Raw genomic sequence first — 19308 nt, 5'->3', positions numbered from 1 at the left:
CTTTCAAGCAATTTTCAATTGCATGAATCCACTCTGAATGTATTGGAATGACAGATACATTTTGCAACTTGAAATAAATGTCACGCTTTAAGCTCTTGCCATTCTGCAAGTTGAACAAAGCAATGAACGCACACACAAGTACGTGGCCTGCAAAAACAAGGGGCATTCTTCTGCATCATTCAAGTGGAGGACCCTTTGTCACAACATCTAGTTAGCATACAAAGCACACTCGGCGCAGAGAAATCCAAGCTGTTGTTTAGAATTCTTTCCTTCACGCCACCGCCATTAATGCAACTTGTTCTGACCTTCACTATCAGTTCCACGTCTTCCGTAAATTTCAGTTCTCTTCTCTGGTCCCCTTTGGTGTTGTTGCTGTAACAAGCTTTCTTCAATTCCCAATCAGTTTCTAGATTTACTCCCAGCTCTTCATAACTGCTTCATACTGATCCCTGTCGATGAAGGGCTTATCAATGGATCTGAAGAAAAAAAAAAAAGGGAAAAACAGGGAAACAAATAATGACTGAGTGATATAAATAAACAAATCACCATTTTACCTATTATACCATCAATCATATATATATTATACTTATGATTATTATAAAGAATATATGATTATATATATTTATAACTAAAATAACCTATCTGTTTGTCTATCTTTCTATGGGATGTAGATAAAAGAGAAGGTAAAGTGAACCTTCTTTGCTTTAGTACCTTCATTATCAAATTTTTGCTCCTCACAAAAAAAAATGTTAAAATTCCTAAGCAAAACAAAGGAACTAAATGAAGAACTCTGTACCAAGAAGATGATCTATTGATTATTTCTGTTTGTTTGTTTTAAAAAAAAAACCAAACAAACAAACAAACAATGAATTTATCCTTGGCAGTTTCTAAATGGAAATAACATGCAGCATAATTACGAAATTCCCCTTGCCTCCCCAAAGGGACTTAGATAAGCTTAACAAATGCACAAATGCAGGTGGGTGGGGTAGGGGTGCAGTAAGAACTCTATCCATGCAAAAGGAAAATGAGACGATTGGGAACAAAAGTGTGTATTGGGGCCATGATAAACATAACCATCTTCTAACTAATGGGCCAGCATTAGTCTCCTTCGCCTCATTCTACCAAACAAACAAGTAAGCAAACAAACAAAAATTCATTGCTACTGACAACAAAGTGAAAATTCAGGCCACAAGATTATCATCTCTATGTTTTATATTGTTTATTAATTCGGCTATAACGAAATTTCGATATAACGAAAGAAAACTGCTGGTCCTGAGGACTTCGTTATAACAGGAGTCCACTGTTCTGAACACTGAATGATCAGTGCTTATGTATGTCGACGAAGGGCAATTCGTCGATCAGTTGCTATCAAAATGCAGACTCGATGCAAGATTTCATTCATTTGGACACAGAAATCTACATGGTATTCTCCCGCCTAGTCCGTAAGGCAGAGTTAAAGTGTGGCATGATTCCATGAAGGTTGTACATTTGTCCATCTTGTGCATCAGTTCAAGAGCTCATTAATAGTGCGTTAATCTATAAATTTTCTGAGGCAGACATATGATCCTAAATGCTTGTTTGAGGCATTTTTGGGTGATAGATAACCGCAAACGTGTTTAGAAACACCAATTTGAAACGACATTCAAAGGGCGATTTGAAACGTGTTTCAGGCCAGGACTGCCTGCAGTGAGTAGATAAATGCAATGCCGTTTCAAAACGCGTTTCTCCAAGCTGCCAAGGTCAACACCAGTATGCTGTAAACGCCGTCAGATACAAAAAAGTGCATGCATCGGTTGACCTCTACTTCCAGGGACAAACAATGCAAAGTAGCTGTGCAGTGACAACTCTAGTGTCACAATTTTATGATGGGTAAAGGGACTGTATAGTACTGGTTGATGTGAGGATTCAGCTTGTAACGTCTTGCGAGATATTTAGAAACCACTCTATGAAATGTTCAAGAGCATACAATTCTAAGGGAAATCAAAAATTTATTTGATGAAAATTGGTTTTAAAATGATTTGAGATAGCTAAAAACAAGGAAAAACAAAGAGATCCTAATTAAAGCCGTGGTCTGTCAATCTTATTAGGATCGCTTTTTTGGATATCTCAGCCATTTCAAGGCCAATTTTCATCAAATAAACATTGAATCCTTCTTGAAATTACATGCTCTTTCATATTTCATAAAAGGTTTCTCATTATCTCACCAAAAAATGTTATAAACCTGAATCTTAACCTCAACCAGTACTGTACAGTCCCTTTAAATAAATGCGGTACTAGGAGAATCGCGTTTGAAACAACATTCGTAATTCCATTCGAAAGGTGTTTTAGAATGTTATTCTCTCTTAAGTCAGATACATGCAGCCTAAGACCGAAAAACCCATTTCAAGACAAACCAAGAATGCGGTCATTGTGTCCTTCTACCGCTGAGCCCATTGCAGGGCAAACTCACCCTATCATAATGTCGCCGCAGTAGACGCACTCTGCAGCGACGATATCATCTAGCTCGTTGCGCAGCCGGTCCATCTCCTCCCTTTTTGTGGTGCCCTCGGCGGAGGCTGTTGAAGTTTGAGGGCGCTGTGACTGTAGGGCACTGAGTTGAGATTGGATCTCACTCATTCGTATCCTCTTGGCTGGAATCAAATGAGGCTGGACCTAGCGAGGAAAGAGAGAGATCAGGGTCCACTGTTCAAGACTTCAAAATATTCCATGTTATCCCTTCCTACAACAGTCTTATCTACATGTGTAATAGTCACTATCTCCTGGACCTGGTTCTCCACAGTTCTTTGTCTGTACACAATTCATCACACTTCTGAGCTGGTGACCTTTTGGAACTATGACAAAGGGCAAATACTGTAACGAACCAAGAACAAACCATACTATCCATTAGCTTGTACACGTAACAAAGAGGGTGAAGATACAGCCGACATCTCCTACCCGGCCTCCCTTTATCTGGATCTCTCTATTATCTGGATGCGATCTTGGTGTGATTTCCTCTTCTTTTTTTTAATGTAATAAGTACAGGGAAAAGGGTATTTCAAACCCAAACAAAATTCCTACACAAACTCACATCAAGGAGTTTTGAAGCTCCTTGGTCACATTAATTACATTACATATTATTCTCAACACAATTAACATACATCATATCTAATTTCCATGTTAATAACTTGCATTCAGACATTCACTACCCCCAAATCACTGTAAGAACATGGACAGAAAACTTTTCAAAAATTACACTGGGGCACGGTAAAGGCAATCATTTTTTCGGCAGCTGCCTGTATTAAACTCTGAGTCTCCCGCATCCGGCCAAATCCCTTATCCGGATCAGCGTCTGTCCCAACATGTCCGGATAGGGGAGGTCGGACTGTATAACCTTCAGTGTACCAAACTTAGCCACCTGGGTTTTGGAAAGGGTGAATCAAATGACTATATTCCACACATTACAGCTTTTTTCAGTGTTCAGCGAGTACAATATTTCTAGTGCTAGGTGTTACAAAAAACATTTCCCACTTTTGATCGTTAATAGTTTGAAAACTATACATCAGATAACACTGTCATTGATATGAGTAATAGCTGAATAGTGTACAATTTAGTTTTTAGAGGTGATTTGAATATGAGAGCATGTATCAGTTTTGTTAAATCCATAATTACGTAATTTTAAAGTTAAGTTCCAGATTTTCGTCAAATTCGAACCCTCTGTATGAAATTGAATTTTACACAAGGAGCAATGACGTGTATGTGAGTGCGTGCTTACAATGACCCTGAACAATAGACATGAATACCACGAATACCATCTTTTTCAGAACTCCGTTAACTGGGCTTCTGGTCTCTTGCTCCAAGGCACATGAATGCTTTATTAATAATTCATGTTGGATTGCCCTGGGCACTGCTAGTCTGAATTCATGGAACAGGTAAAATGCATTCACATGAAAAGAATAAGCATATGTTTTCATGTGCTTGCAAACACTGCATCTCAGGATGAATAAAGACTAGCTGTGAGCAGAATTTCTCATGAATATGTAATAGAGCATTCAAACCCTTGCCATTGATCAGGACCATTGTCTGGGTGTTAACCACACACTCCCATATATGCCAATTGACCCCTGTGCAAAATTAAAGTTTTGTACAGAGGGTTGAAAATAGAGCAAAATCTGAAACCTAACTTAAAAAGTAAATCTTGAATTTAATGAAACTGATTTATGCTTTCATTTTTGAATTACCTCCAACAAAATTGTACACTATTCAGCTATTGCTCATATCAATGCCAGTGTTATCTGATATATATTTTTTGAACTATTAAAGATCAAAAGTGGGAAAGATTTTTTGTAAAATATAAGTTAGTCTGATAAAAAAAGAGTAAAATCTTACACGAATTCAATGGTAAAAATTTGACTGAAATCGGATGAAAAATAAGGAAGTTACGAAATTTTGGACTGGATTTCCCCTTTAAGATCAGCATTTTACCTCAGTGATGAGACAGTCAGCATGGAACATGTGCTCACAGGGAAAGAGGTAGAAAGACCGGGTGAGTAATGGGAAATTGCAGGAAGCACACTTCTGCTGCCCACTGACTATGCCGTACCTGTGTGTTTAAGACATGGGGGGGGGGGGGCAGGAACAAAATGTGAGAGGGTGATATTCCATGAATTGAAAATGTGGTGAAGATTCACAATTGATTTGTCTTTCGGAAGATAACCAATGACGGAAATACAGCTGTATTACGAAAATTGTTGAAAAGAGTCATATCACGTTGTAATGCCATATTTGTACGATGCTAATGAAATTGCTGAGCATTGATGTACTTGTATAGAAATGCAGTACAGAGAAAAAATCAAATCACATCACGTCACGTCACGTCAAGTCACGTCACGTCACGTCACATCACATCACATCACATCACATCACATCAAACTCAAACTCAAGCTAAAACTCAAACTCGAACTCAAGCTAAAACTCAAACTCGAACTCAAGCTAAAACTCAAACTCAAACTCATTTCTTTCATAACATCGAGTCCCAGAAATGACAATTCTGTGCTTTGGTGCTGCATCTTGAGTGGGGTCAAATAAAAAATATTTGGCTTGAGCCCTATTTTGCTCATATACCACTATTTCTATTGAAGAATTATCAAATACATCTATGTAAGTAACATATTCTGGAAGTTCAAAGTTCACATTTTTCTCTCAATTTGGCAAATTGTGTGTGTCTCCATTTTCAATTTGGTGCAGATTTCATGACTTCTTACCAGGTCCATCAAGTCTTTCTCTAGCTTTTTCCCTAGGAATATTTTGATGGATGAAATCACATTGTGAGTGAGAAAGGGGACATGGCCTGGAGCTAATCACACACACAGTTGTAAATTCCATGCATCTTCTTACATGACTGGTCTGTTTATGAACCAATGTATCGCAGTCGGGGTGACAAAACCTCCTTTCTCTAAAATGTCAAAAGTTCAGGAGAGTGAAGAAATAATATGGCAGCTAAGCACTGTAACAAATGGGAACATCTTTCCTTTGACATGCCATGGTGGCTTCATTTTTTTTTTTTTTTTTGGGGGGGGGGGGGGGAGGGGGTTAGACAGCTAGGATTTACACCAAAATTTGGGATACATGGTCATGTCACTACAGCCATGAGGTAATACTTGTAACATCTTTCAACCCTACTCTGCTTCCCTGAGCAGTTTTGACAAACATCACAACTTCATATGATATCAAATTCAACACATCCTTCATCATTTCACGAAGAGAGACAGACAGAAAGGTGCAAAGATGGTGTATTCTGCAGTTGTACTCGAGAATATTTGCCTTACTTTAGATGCGAAATGTTGACAAATCATTAATCCATTCATCCGATCATCCACATCATAAAGGTTCTTTCTGCTCCACCGCATAACAGAAGATCGGAGCTTCCATTCTGTTTTTTTATTATCTACCCATCCATCAGCTACCAGCCCACGGTCTTCCAATGCTAATAAGTTCCACCAACAAAAAAACAGAGAAAAATGGGTGAATGGAAAAGGTCAAGGTCGGCGGGTTACTTACTTGTTTCTGGTTTCCTGGATATCGGCACGCAGGGCTTTGGCACTCTCTGACGCATCCTCCATGTCCGCCTTCAGGGCCTCAATGTGCTGGTTGTAGTCTGCGAGGGAGCTGCAGATAGCATCCTGTGGATACGACGTACACACATACACACTTTCTTAAAATGATATTCCCTATTCAATTTTCGTTTGATGTCATCATCGTATTCACAATCAAATGAAAACAAACAAACAGTGATGTTATGCAGATACATTCAAAGAGACTTTAACAAAAACCTAGAAATATGTATGCAACAGTCACACAATACAAAACTAGACCAAAGTCTTGCAATACAATTTCACCTCGATCATCTTGACAACAAACTCATTATCATCTGCCTAATTGCACAAAATACACACATGATAAGACAGCATGACACCATAGCCTGCGATAAACTAAAATCTCATAAATCACACTTCAAATGATCAAACAAAATCTGTATATTTTCTGACTTATAAATAACCCTAACCCCCTTATATCTGATGTTATCATCCAAAACAGACACATTTAACACATATGTGCACTTGCTGCATCTACCAACTGATCTATCCATGTCCCTATATTGACCCTAACCAACAATCCCTAAACTGTGATCCCTGAGCTGCATATGGAACCCTTCTACATGCGTCAAACCCATCCCTGCCTGCACACACACCAGTGGCAGATCCAGAGGGGGCCGCACCAAGCGCGTGAACCCTCTTTAATTTTTAACAGAAATAAAAAGAAAAATGGGGGGGGGGGCACGTGGGCCCCCCTTAATTTTGTAAAGACGCCTCCCCTTTACGGCATTCTTGGATCGGCCCCTGCACACCACACACACACATACAAATGGAAGAGTGTGAAGAGGATATACAGTTATGTTCTCTGTATAAAAATATGACAGGAACTACGGTTGGGAGGTCTTTAACCCGTAGAGGATGGGCTGATTTTGCTACAACACGCATTTTCCATAGACACCTGCCCGAGTATATTCGGAACTCGTCTTCAACTGGTTAAAGGACTGTTACTACAAAGAGACTGTCATTTGTCCAATCACGCCCTGGGGAAATTGTGCTGCAGGTGTATTAAAATCATCTTGACAGTACATTTCCACCTCTAAATCTCCCTACACATCTTACATGCTATTTATATAACACCTAGAAAGAATGTAGCCATCCGCTTGGTTGACGGCCCATCACGTGACATACGGATAAAAGTACCATCACATGCTGTCTCTGTCAGTCTTGCATTTTTTTTTGCAATCACAAATGGACATTGCATGGCTGGTGCCATCAATTTTCATTGTCTCCAGTGTTAAACTCACAAGTGACCCGAAGTATTTGTGCCATTGCATGGTTCTGATGTCTCAGTAAACAAACATTTGCCAAGCGCACTCAACAATTACAAACGCACTTACAAGAGCGTATTTTTTCACTCACTTTTGTAAAATTCTTTGACCGATCGATTTCGCATAAGTATGTCTACATGGCTGACTGTGACTGTGCTACTCAGTTGCCTTTTCAAGGAAAATGGTTGCCATTTCTGTGTTAAATTCAATGATCAGTGTGGAATGTGTCTGTTGAAATCTGAGACCCACCATCACTCAACTCGGCTTTGCCTCGTTGAATAGAGCGCCTCTATCTTCCGCCTCGTGCCAAATCTTGTACCATCGCACTCGTGACATTTCACTATTTGTACACAGATGGCACTGCTAAAATTCATTCAATCAGCACAAAATCTGACACAAATGGAAAACTAAAAAATCCCAGTCTGAGAGGAAAACACAATCCTCCCATCAATTTCACTATCAGCTGTAAATAAGCTATTTCAAAGTTACATTCTGGGCATGAGCAGATACTGTATAGGTCAAATGAGAATCAGACATGTCGCTATGGCAACTGGTATGCCTCCGCCATGCCGCATCAATCTCCCATAGGTCTGTTGTACATCTTGACAGTGTGAAACAAGTATTTCACATGATTGGTAAAAAATTGAATTGACGTGTATGAAAGCTTGTGGCACAACTTCAAATATGTTGAGTGTTTACATACATTCAGTGAACCAGATTTCATTTTGATGGCTAAATTGTTTCAAAGACCAAGAATTTGGGAATTTGAGCAATTTCACTTGACCTTTGACCCCATGGCTCACATGTTCTTTCAAATAACCAATATCTGGTGATATATAAATTCAACTGCAATACTTTGTGCTATTTTTGAAACATGAGAAAAAATAGTGACATTTCAACATTATCACTTTAATAACCTTTGACCCCACAGCCCATTCCTTACAGAATCATGTGCAGTATGCATGTACAGGTATATACCCAGTTTAAGTAAGTGTATGCACTAAGTAATATCAAAGGTATGGAGAAAAAGTGTAATTTCAGCATTAAATAACAGAATTTTAGCAATTTCACCTGACCTTTGATATTTGACCCAATAACCCCAAACTCCTCAAGAAGATCAACAGGCAGTATATGCATATGTACTAACCTTCATGAAGATAACCTATGCCTTTTCCAAAATATGGAGGAAAAAAATTGAAATTTTAGCATTTTCATTTGACCTTTGACTCCATGGCCCCAAACTATCTATAATGAATCTTCACCTGGTAATACAAGTACTGTATACGCCAATATTTTCGCGTACAGATATTTTCACGAATCACGGTATCAGCGGCATTTTCACGTGTTGTTAAATTCGCGATTGATATTAGCAGTAGTGTCTACTACCAAGCCCGAGCAACACGTCCAAACACTTGCCAACGTACTCCTAACGTTTTTCCATTTACTAGTACATTGTGACTTCCCAAACATGACAATAGAAAAGACACAGCAGAAGATTTATAAAATGAAACAATAATTACGGGAACTTGCACCGAGACACTCACACACGGCATTCACAAGTACAGAACCTACCAAATGTGGCAACAAACAGATGTAGACGACAAAGTTTCTGAGCTGCGCTAGCGCTAGCGAAAGCTTATGTGTATGCATCCCTGCAGGCCACGTTGAGCCGGTGGACGTGTTCGTTCACGTAGGGTAACATAGCACGGAGATTGCACATTTTAATGCATGTTTCATCGTACTGCACTTCCAGAATCGGTCGCACCCGTACGCACTCCGGGGGGGGGGGGGGGAACTGGCATCGTTCATACGTTTTCGATTTTGTTTTATCACCTCGATAACTTGCTGGACTACTGTATATAGATTTAGGAACTTTACCGATTATAAAAAAAAGGCAGTCAAATTGTACTCACCAATTTGGATAATATTTCCCTCCTCCTGGGGTCGGAAGTCCTTGCTTGATACAATGTACTGGAGTTTCGTTCACAAAACACACTGAATGTTCCTCAAAATGTCTCGGCTCCATCATAAATTCAAACTTACGAAATGTGGCATGTATGTGCATTGCTCTCAAAGAATGTTTAAGTTTCATTATAATTTCCAACACATGAAAAGTGGCACGATGAAAACACAGTGTCAATATCCTCCAAAATTTGAGTTGCAGCGTAAATGCCAACACATCGAACACACGGGCATGAAGAATTTTAAAAGCTCAATGAATGCAAATTATTAAACCATGGCATAACAAATTAATTCCAAAGCGCATCATGAAGACATGTTAAAACCATGGAACATCGAACAGCTTGGGTCAGAGTATGAAAGTTACTCCTCCCAGTAACCTTCCTCGGCATCGCTGTCTTCCAGCGCGGGAACAGGTTGGAGTCGTGCATCTCTTACTGCTGTAAGAATTCCAGTCTCCTGGAAACCTTTCACGATCAGATCGGGATCATTGCACACGACGTCATGCACCCTCATCATCCATGTTGCGTGGACTGGCTTGATGGCTGATGTACGAAGATCGATCGATCTGACGACATCACCAACCGTACCCCCATCCTCGATGCCCTCAGCCACTCTCGATGCATACCAGTTTGCAAACTGCCCCTGCATCTCTTTTTTGTACACGTTGTTTACGGTTGCATCCAACGGCTGCAAGATGTCTGTGCAAGCTGCGGGCACAAAGACATAGAGGAAACCCAACGTATTCAAGTGATCCAGGAACTCCTTGGTGCGGTGGGCCCTAAAGACATCAAAGATCAGCAGTGGCTTGGTGTCTGCTGGTAGGTCATCCGTCTCCTTGGTGTGAGAGACGTAAGGGACGATGACTTTGTCCACATACCGGATCATGGTTTCACTGGTACTCCAGTGGCTCTCTGTGTGCCATACATCCCAGTTGGGTGGGAACTGCACCGGTGGGTGACATTGCACTGTCTTCCCCTGGTAGATCACCTGTGGTGGGAGAAAGCGACCGCTGAGTGTGCATGCCAGCAATGATGTGTATTGGCGCTTGTCATCGCAACCTTTGATGGGCACTTGTTTGTCCCCTTTTGGGTGCATAGTCCATGACGTAGCTGGGATAACATCCACAGCAGTCTGGTCCCAGTTGATTACCAAGCTATCGGGGATGTTGAATTTTCTCACGCGGCGCCCTATCCGACGATGAAATCGGCCAGCAGTTTCGTCCATGTCATCAGGACGATTTTTTACGCCTTTGGTGCCTTTTCTCTTCGAGTAACCCATTCTGCCTAGCAGAGATCGAGCCCAAGTCGTGTCTAAAGACAGAGTTCCTCCGTATTCTTTCAGAATGGGTGGCTTTGCTCCCTGCAAAAGGCCCTTCGTGCCCGCAAGCACCAACTTTGTACTGACGCTACCCCCACTCTTCCGAACAGCATTGATGAAGCTCTTCGCTTTGTCGTCCCACTCTCTCCCAAGATGGAGTGGCCTTCCCCTCGTTCCTTTGGGCAGTTCGGAGGGAGACTCAGATGTAGCATTTAGGACCTTAATGTACGCGTCTTTCATTCCCCTGATGGTTGACTCGTTGACATCCTTCTCGAGCTCGGCTGAAAACTTTCGTCTGGCAGCAGCCACGCCGTTCTCAGCAGCAAACCGACCAATTTTTGCGCGGAGTTCAACTCCATACACACCGTATGGGCCACGTCGTTTCTTAGTCTTACTGCTTCCAGTAGACGAAGTTGATGATGATGTCAATGTGTGTCCACCTTCGAGGACTTCATCGATCTTATCATTTGCAGCTCTGACAACAGGAGGTGGTAGACCATGATGTGAATCATTGGGCAGTGGTAAATTCGGAGGTCGCTGGCTCACAGGCTTGAAATATCGAAGCATCTTGACTGTTGATAATGAAACCCTACCACTAGAAAAGTACAGATTAACGTAACCAGAGCAGCTAGCTAGCTCTAATACAGACAATGTGTATGCGCGCAACGCGCATGCTGTGTAAAACAAGAATCCGCGCAATACAGTAATCACATGCACAGTCGATGATCAGCAGAACCACGCACATGCATGTCATGTTCAGTTCCTGTGTAGCATGTTAGCGAGGTGAAACGTTAAAAACACAAGCAACTTTGCGAGTAGCAGTGCGAACCCCCCCCCCCTACATTTAAAGGAAATGTAAACAAAATTCTTCGTCTGACCAATACTGCGCGTATTCGTCGGTTTGCTGCTGAGAATGGCGTGGCTGCTGCCAGACGATAATTTTCAGCCGAGCTCGAGAAGGATGTCAACGAGTCTACCATCAGGGGAATGAAAGATGCCCACAATAGTAAGGTCCTAAATTTAAAAGAAATTATGTAAACAATTACATTTACATTTACTATTGTCTCGGATGGAAAAAGAAATCCGAGGATGAAAAAACAATGAAATTCATGCACACATTAACAATTAAGATATCTGTATAATGAAAATGGTATTTATTGTTGGCAATAATTCTAGCACAGTTGTCAATGGAGGTGATATTTAATGATTTCACTTTTTGAAGCGCTTAATAATAACCTTGGAGCATACTAGTATATTTTTTCACAGGTCCATATCTACACCCCATCATATTCTGATACGCATGTTTTTTTTTTTACTTGGAGAATGTTAAATTATGCCTTTCTTTGTGGGCCTATTGTTAACCAAAAAAGAAAAAAATCTTGTCCAAAAAAAAATGCCTCGGATAAACACAGGCTACGACTACTGAGTATTCTAATAAATATACATATGTATAGTAAAAAAAACCCCAAATGATAACTAGCCCTAGTATTGGAAGTTAAAATTTACTAGTATTTCCCTAGTACTTGTAGGTCAGTTTGATGGTTCACTGTTCAATGTATCTTCAGTCTTAGCGAGTACTAGTAGTCCGCGGCATGCAAAAACTTGCCATTTCCAGTACTAGTAACTAACGATAAAATGTCACGATTTTCCCTCAGAAACTCGTCTTTTTACGAACACACACACACCCGCGCCGCACCCATCGGATTTGCACACATCTTGCAGTCTCGATGATCAATTCCCTGGCTACATACAGTGTCAGAGTAGACACACACAGTGTTAACCACGTGTATGGAAGAGCCACACAATCGGGTACGCCCATCAAACTGAAGTGGGTATACACCTTAAATAAGCGTTGGCGACAACATTGTATTTGCTGTGTTGTTATGAGTCCCTCTGAACATGAAGAGATTTTTTTCACCTGCTGAACAAAAAAGGCATTGACCGCACTAGCCTGACCGACATGCAGGGCGAGTCCACGATAAGACAGGGAAGCACACTGCAATCACAGTGAGCGTATACCGTAGTTGTAAAAACGTAAACCGGAGCCCTGCATGCAGGCTGTTGTCGTACTAGGACAGTAGTTCTAACGTTAGTAGGCTTACTTTGAAGTGAAGTGTGTACTAGTATCTCTCGGAAGAGGCTAATTAACTCACTGTGGCTTAATTGAATTGCCCAAAAGCTGGCGAAAAGCACATACTAGTAAAAATTACCAAGGCATGATTACTACAAGAACGTACTGGCCGTTATTACGAGGTACTCTAGTATGTATATGTATGTACTGGCCAGTGTAACAGCCGCTCTCTGGTCGTCCGGCGCGGCCAGCGTGCGTTGGATGCATTTTGTCATCGATTTGTACATAAGGTATGAGGGGGTAATATTTTCGCGTGTTTTTAATTTCGCGATCAGCCCGAAGCTCGCGAAATTCGCGAAAATAAAACCCTCGCGAAAATAACCGCGTATACAGTATACACTACGTTTCAAGAAAACACCTTCTGACATTGCAGAAATATGGGGAAATCAGTGAAATCTTGTGATTTTTTACCTCAACATACATTTGACCTTTGATCTTGAGCATGTGTATCCAAAAGTTGATAAGCACAGCTTCCTCTAGCGCTTTTTATGTTTTGCTGTCCTAAAAATTGATTTCAGATGCAAGGATGGACAACCCAAAACAGGGGCGGATCCAGGAATTCCTTTACAAAATTAAGGGGGGGGGGGGTTGCATGCACCCAACCCCCAATTTTTCACATCATTTCTTTTGTTTTAAAAAAAAAAAAAAAAAAAAAGGATCGCGCGTGCCCGGTGCCCCCCTGCCTGGATCTGCCACTGCAAAAACAATGAAGCCTCAGGCAACACCTTGTGGCGAGGCCATAAAAACAATTCAATGTAACACAGAGTTGTAATGTGCAATGTCCTGGAAAGCAAGCAACTGAATGGTTACTTTTCATTGCAGTGAAGAACATTCTTGACCGTCAAGTGAGCTTGGTAACATAAAAGCAAGCTGGATTAGTGATATCTAGATTTACAACTGTTTTGTTTCTATGGTTTAAAATCTGGAGTCAATTTGTACCAATGGCTAGATGCAAACTGGTCTATTTAGTTTATTCAGTGTACTGGGATACTTTTGAAAACTCTACTATGAAAACAGACTTTTAGACTTGAACAACCAAGGGCTTTAAAGGGGATGGCTAGTAACTGATCAGTGGGAATCAGTGGGAATGCTGGGGGATGATTGTTCCAATTCTTATGGGATTCATTTAAGAGTACATTATGTATCTATTGTTGAGTGAAAATTATTTGTTTCAGAATGGTCCCATATTCAATTAATGTGCAGTTTAATGTTTCCAGGTTAGCATGCCTGTACAGTGACGGGGCAATTAAACTGCACATTACTTGAATACGAGACCATACTGAAGCAAGTAATTTTCACACAACAATAGATATATAATGTACTCTCAAATGAATCCCACAAGGATTGGAACAATCATCCCCCAGCATTCCCACCGATTCCCACTGATCAGTTACTAGCCATCCCCTTTAAAGAAAGGGATTTTTCAATCTTTTGAAACCCACTTAAGAAACACCAACAATGATGAGCAAATATCAAAATAAAAAGATAAAAAACCTGTTGTATACAGAGAAACCATTGACAAATAAGTGGATTTCCCAAAGCAGTGCTTCCCAACCAGTGGGCCGTGAAACTCTTGCAAGCGGACTGCAATGTCTTTCCATAATAAAAATAAAAAAGACTTGGATTCAGTCTACACTGTACTCATGTAACTGGGCCTCCCAAAACTTTGCAGGAGCCAAAATGGGCTTTGGGTCAGAAGAAGTCGAGAAGCGCAGTCCTAAAAGCACTACTCACATGAGCAATTACGCCGAGGTGTGTGGGAAGCAAAGACAATGAACATGAACAGCACACAATGGCACAAGGTGATTCTTTGTATGATGCAGGGATGTGTGGAGGATGTCAGAAAAATGATATTCTATTCATCATCAATCGAGCAGAAATGTGAACTGTGAAGACAAAGAAAAATTCAAGGACAATCGTTTAAGATAATTGGTGTTACATACACAAGGCGTGATTACGCCATTTGAACAAAAAAAAAAAAAGAAGCTATTCATTGAAACTAGACAAGGACATATCTCTGACATGAATCCAAGACCCCATTTACATATGGGCCGGCTTTATCGAGTCGGCCTCACGCCGGCGTCTAGCTGCCTCCAAAAAATGTCGAAAGTGTGTTTACACATAGCAGAAAGGTCGGCTGGACACCGCCTTGAAGTCGGCTTGACTACCCCCCGTTTACACATACAGCGGCTTGGCCGGTCTGCATGGCGAGGCTTTCAAGAGTCTCTTCACGTTATTTCTTTTCGTGCGGTCATCGTGTTCGATCTCAAATCATGTGATTTTCATGATGCAATTTCGCCATTAATATAGTACTTTAGCACTTTTCACTTATCTGTTCTCCTTTAACGGATGCATTGTCTTCATAGCTATGAAGTTCGATGATGTTAATAAGGAGCTCATACGAAGTAAACAATACAAACCTTACAAGATAGACTCTACACATTGTATTGTTTACTTCGTATGAGCTCCTTATTAACATCATCGAACTTCATAGCTATGAAGACAACGCATCCGTTAAAGGAAAACAGATAAGTGAAAAGTGCTAAAGGTCAATTCCATTGTGACTTATGGGACAAAGTGACAATTTTCAGCAATTTCAAACCAGTATTTTGAGAAAATAGTTGCATCAAATGCATTTTTCTCAGTTCATGGTTAGATCCATCATATCACAGTTTATGAAAGCACCATACTTAGTTTGAAAAGTATCATTGCATTACGTACAGCAACGAAAAATTGCTGTCGTGACTTATGGGACATCTGAGGACCACCGTTTTTCACATGGGAAAGTAAGTTTTGAAATATTCTTACACACAGAGTTTCTGGAAAGATATTTTCTTTCCTGAATGCAGCAAAGGGTTGGTGCTTACCCTGAGCCAAGTGGTATGAATATCTACTCATTGGTACAGTAGCAGGATAGGGAAAACCAGTGTGACTGATGGGACACAAAAACGTGACTTATGGGACGCTATCAACTACCACATTTTGAGATTGACAGAATAATATTTACTCATGCCGGAACAAGTTCTAGAACATCATAAAACCAATCTATGACCAAAGAACATTCAGAAAATAAGCCATCTGAGAATTACACGAGCTGTATTATGGTCATAATAGTGTATCAGAAATGATATATAAATTCTGCAAAAATTGGCAATTTTCATGAAAAATGAAGTTTTTCGGACATAACTCCACTCCACGTTCACCGATGTTCACAAATGAGGTATCAAAATATCCGTTGTGAAAGGCTGCTTTGAGTAAACAATACCTATTAATCATCTATACTCAATAGTTTGATTTTCATAAAATGCAACCTTTCGGTGGAATTGACCTAAAGTACTATATTAATGGCGAACTAACAGAATGTTGGGATTTTACAGCTGCTGTGACATCTGCTAATTCCCTTGTTTTTATATAATGCAATGTCTCAGTGGACTCATATGTATGCTTAATTTTCTCCCCCAGTTACAATCCTAATTTTCTGCACTCTGTTGAGTAAGAGGAAGTTCAAATACAAATGAGGGCCTTGTGGGAGGCAGATGCACAGTGCATAACACCCTTGGGTGTGTGGTTTCAATTATTGAAGACGCTTCTCTCCTTTGTATTTAAACCCACTGGGATGAAAAACACTCATTTACGGGAACAATGCACTGTGTGTCTAGTGCATGTTTAGCCTATGCCAAAGCAAGCATGTAAATGTAAGGAAAAAAAAAAGAGGGGAAAAAATAGACTGAATACTACACTCACAGTTTTAACTTTGTGCTCATGCCCCTGGGAAAAAGGCCAACCCTCCAATCATAAAAGACTTCAAGAATGTTTGGCACAAGAAACAAGTCTCGCATTCAGCATTTTTTTCTTTTTTCTTTTTTCATACAAGCTTCTGGCATGTGTTGGAAAACGTGACCTGAAATGTTTTGCAAACTCTCACACATTAAGCATTAGATTCATGAAAGAAAAAAAAAAAATCAAATATATGTCAGAAAGAATTATGGCATTACTGTCATGAAAGCAAGACAGATCACATATCAAAGAAGGAATAAGCCTGATGAATACTGATGTCTTGTGCTGTGTGTGTGACCTTCAACCCTTACTGCACTTTTATAAGCTATTAGAAAAGACATCCTGAAACTATCTATCAATGACAAGAGATTATGTGACCCTCCTGGTCCCTACTGTAGCACCATGATTGCGTGTGGGATTTTCACTTGAGTAGGTTGACCTAATTTAGAGTACACAATGTCTTGCAGGTAATCAACCAAGTCCCAATACACTACGGCAACAAGTTAAGCCAGGTGTGCATGACCACCTAAGAATTAAAGGAAGGTATATAAGGAAAAAAAAAAAAAAAAAAAAATATATATATATATATATATAAGCTTCTTTTGAAAACTCTATCTTAACCCTAACCAGGCTGGGCTTTTTGGGCTATTCTGTAGCCGGGGGAGACCCCCCCCCCCCCCCCAAGATCTCGGCCGTCAATCGCAAAATCTCTATGAATATTGGCACATACGTTACATTTTAAAAAGTATTTTATATCAATTATATGCTTGAAATCATACATTTTGCTCTAATTCACAAAAAAAGCTAATAGCATCCTAATTTTGGGTGATTTTTTTTATAGCATTCCTAACAATGTACTACAATCCAGTATCACAATTAATTTCTCTTGTATTCTATTGTTTTATGAATTTCTTATTTATTTCTTTTTTTACTGTTGTTTTTTTTTTCTCTCTCTTTTTTCCACAAAATTTATTACAGAACCTATTCTAAGCATAACTATGCTAAAATTAATTGATATTAGCCATTGAAAGTGAAAATAATCATATCTTTTTGAGTAAGGTGAGGAAACTCTATTAGCATAGACTTGGGTACACAAAATCATATTTTTGAGCCATTTTCGGTCTACGTGTATCAAGCATACGTATAAAAGGTCATGCAGCATTGTAACGGTATGCCCGTTTTTCATGAACGTGGTGTCGTAAGATGTGCCAGACTTGAAAGTGGTCGTGGAAAATGTCGTGGGGGGGGGGGGGGTTTGATTCAACCTCCCTCTCCCCCCTCCCCCACTCTGAGCAAAAACATCTTGACCAAAGATGCACTAGGTAGGACTTGGACTCCGGAATCCATTTAAAAGTCACGAGTCTAATCCCCTATCTATACCACAGTGCCCATACATGCAAGCACAAATGCCACATGGCTATCAAAAACTATTGAGACATAGATAAATCTAAAAACTAAAAAACACTTTAAATGTTTGTTTGTTATCATTTCCATCAGAGAAGATGGCTGGATAGCCCATATTCAGCTGCAAAAGTTGGTCTTCCATGGGGTCCAGTAGGATGTAAGGCGGCACCACTTCACCGGGTCAAACACCCTGTTCTTTGTCATGAATAAATGAAGTGGGATCTTTTACATGCATGAGTTGTGATTCTCTCACACACAGGACCTCCATTTCATATCCTATAGGGACAGAGCGTCTTTTGCCTCTTACTACAGGAGACAGTATGATTAGACACAACATTGCTCAGTGGGACCCAGGAATCGAATCAGGGTCCTTAGGATCATGAGGCAGATGCGCTACTGACTGAGCTAACTCATCATCCTTTTGAGAAGGCAGCGAGTGGCCTCACCTTGAAATGATCGATGGTGACGAAGTCTGGGAAGAACGGGAGGATGTCCTCGATCTTGAGGAGGGGGCACTCCTGGAGGACGGCCATGGCCTTCTTGATGTCGTTCTGCTCGGAGACGACGTGCTTGGCGATGCGCAGCCACAGCTTGCGCCGTAGCACCTCGTCATCGTCCGGCTTCTCGGCACTCTGCTTAGCTAGCTCGACGTCCACCTGGGCGGGGGGGCGAGGGAAGAAATCAGCATCAACCGCCTGGCGTCAGCACCAGCGTGCCTTTTCAAGTTGTGTGTACATCTAGCATCAGTTCCTACATACATTTACAGACCTCCACAGACTAAATCACATCACATGTGGTAGCATGCTTCTTGTAAATATGCAATGCCATGTTTGCACCAGTTGCACATAATGGACATGCCCATTACATCAAAGTCAGACACGTCTAGAAATTAAACCAAGGCACTTGACTCAAAGTAGATTCTTCTTCAAAGACAAAATATTGCCTTCGCATTGAATTCTACAACAAGTAAGAATACTCCATATTGTTTTCCAGCGAATCTGAATGCTATTCACTTAAAATCATAAATTCAACCATTCATCCTTGACAACTACATCAATGACAGCATCTCTTTGTTGCTTTGTTATTCTCTGCTTTTATTATGTGTGCTTTAGAATCAAACACTCCCCCTGTAATCTACATCTGACACTTAGAAATACCAATACAAGACATGGCACAGAAAATGCATGTTGTCATTTGTTCAGCATGTTGTGTCATCTGTGCTCTTCCCCACTTTGCACATTCCGTCTTTGCACACGTGAAATAGGGCAAGGCTGCTGCTAATATTGCATAACAATGAGCCCCAACTTCCTCCTGTGGC

The 19308-nt window shown here is 40.5% G+C and overlaps 1 protein-coding gene across 1 annotated transcript in view; it reads right to left on the bottom strand.

Annotated features, from left to right (window-relative positions):
- Positions 1 to 412: 412 nt before the first annotated feature.
- The window catches only part of LOC140227771 (vacuolar protein sorting-associated protein 18 homolog), a 43752-nt gene continuing 24856 nt past the window's right edge, over positions 413 to 19308 (bottom strand). The window contains exons 20-24 of the mRNA XM_072308169.1: positions 18437 to 18646; positions 6037 to 6158; positions 4462 to 4579; positions 2450 to 2652; positions 413 to 476 (exon numbers count right to left, since the gene is read on the bottom strand). Coding sequence (XP_072164270.1) covers positions 413 to 476; positions 2450 to 2652; positions 4462 to 4579; positions 6037 to 6158; positions 18437 to 18646 — 717 coding nt within the window. The remainder of the gene's footprint in view (positions 477 to 2449; positions 2653 to 4461; positions 4580 to 6036; positions 6159 to 18436; positions 18647 to 19308) is intronic.

Source organism: Diadema setosum, chromosome 4 (assembly GCF_964275005.1).
Source record: "Diadema setosum chromosome 4, eeDiaSeto1, whole genome shotgun sequence".
NCBI classification, from domain to species: domain Eukaryota; kingdom Metazoa; phylum Echinodermata; class Echinoidea; order Diadematoida; family Diadematidae; genus Diadema; species Diadema setosum.
Note: the sequence above shows the minus strand (reverse complement) of the source record. Positions and strands in the feature narration are given on the sequence as shown.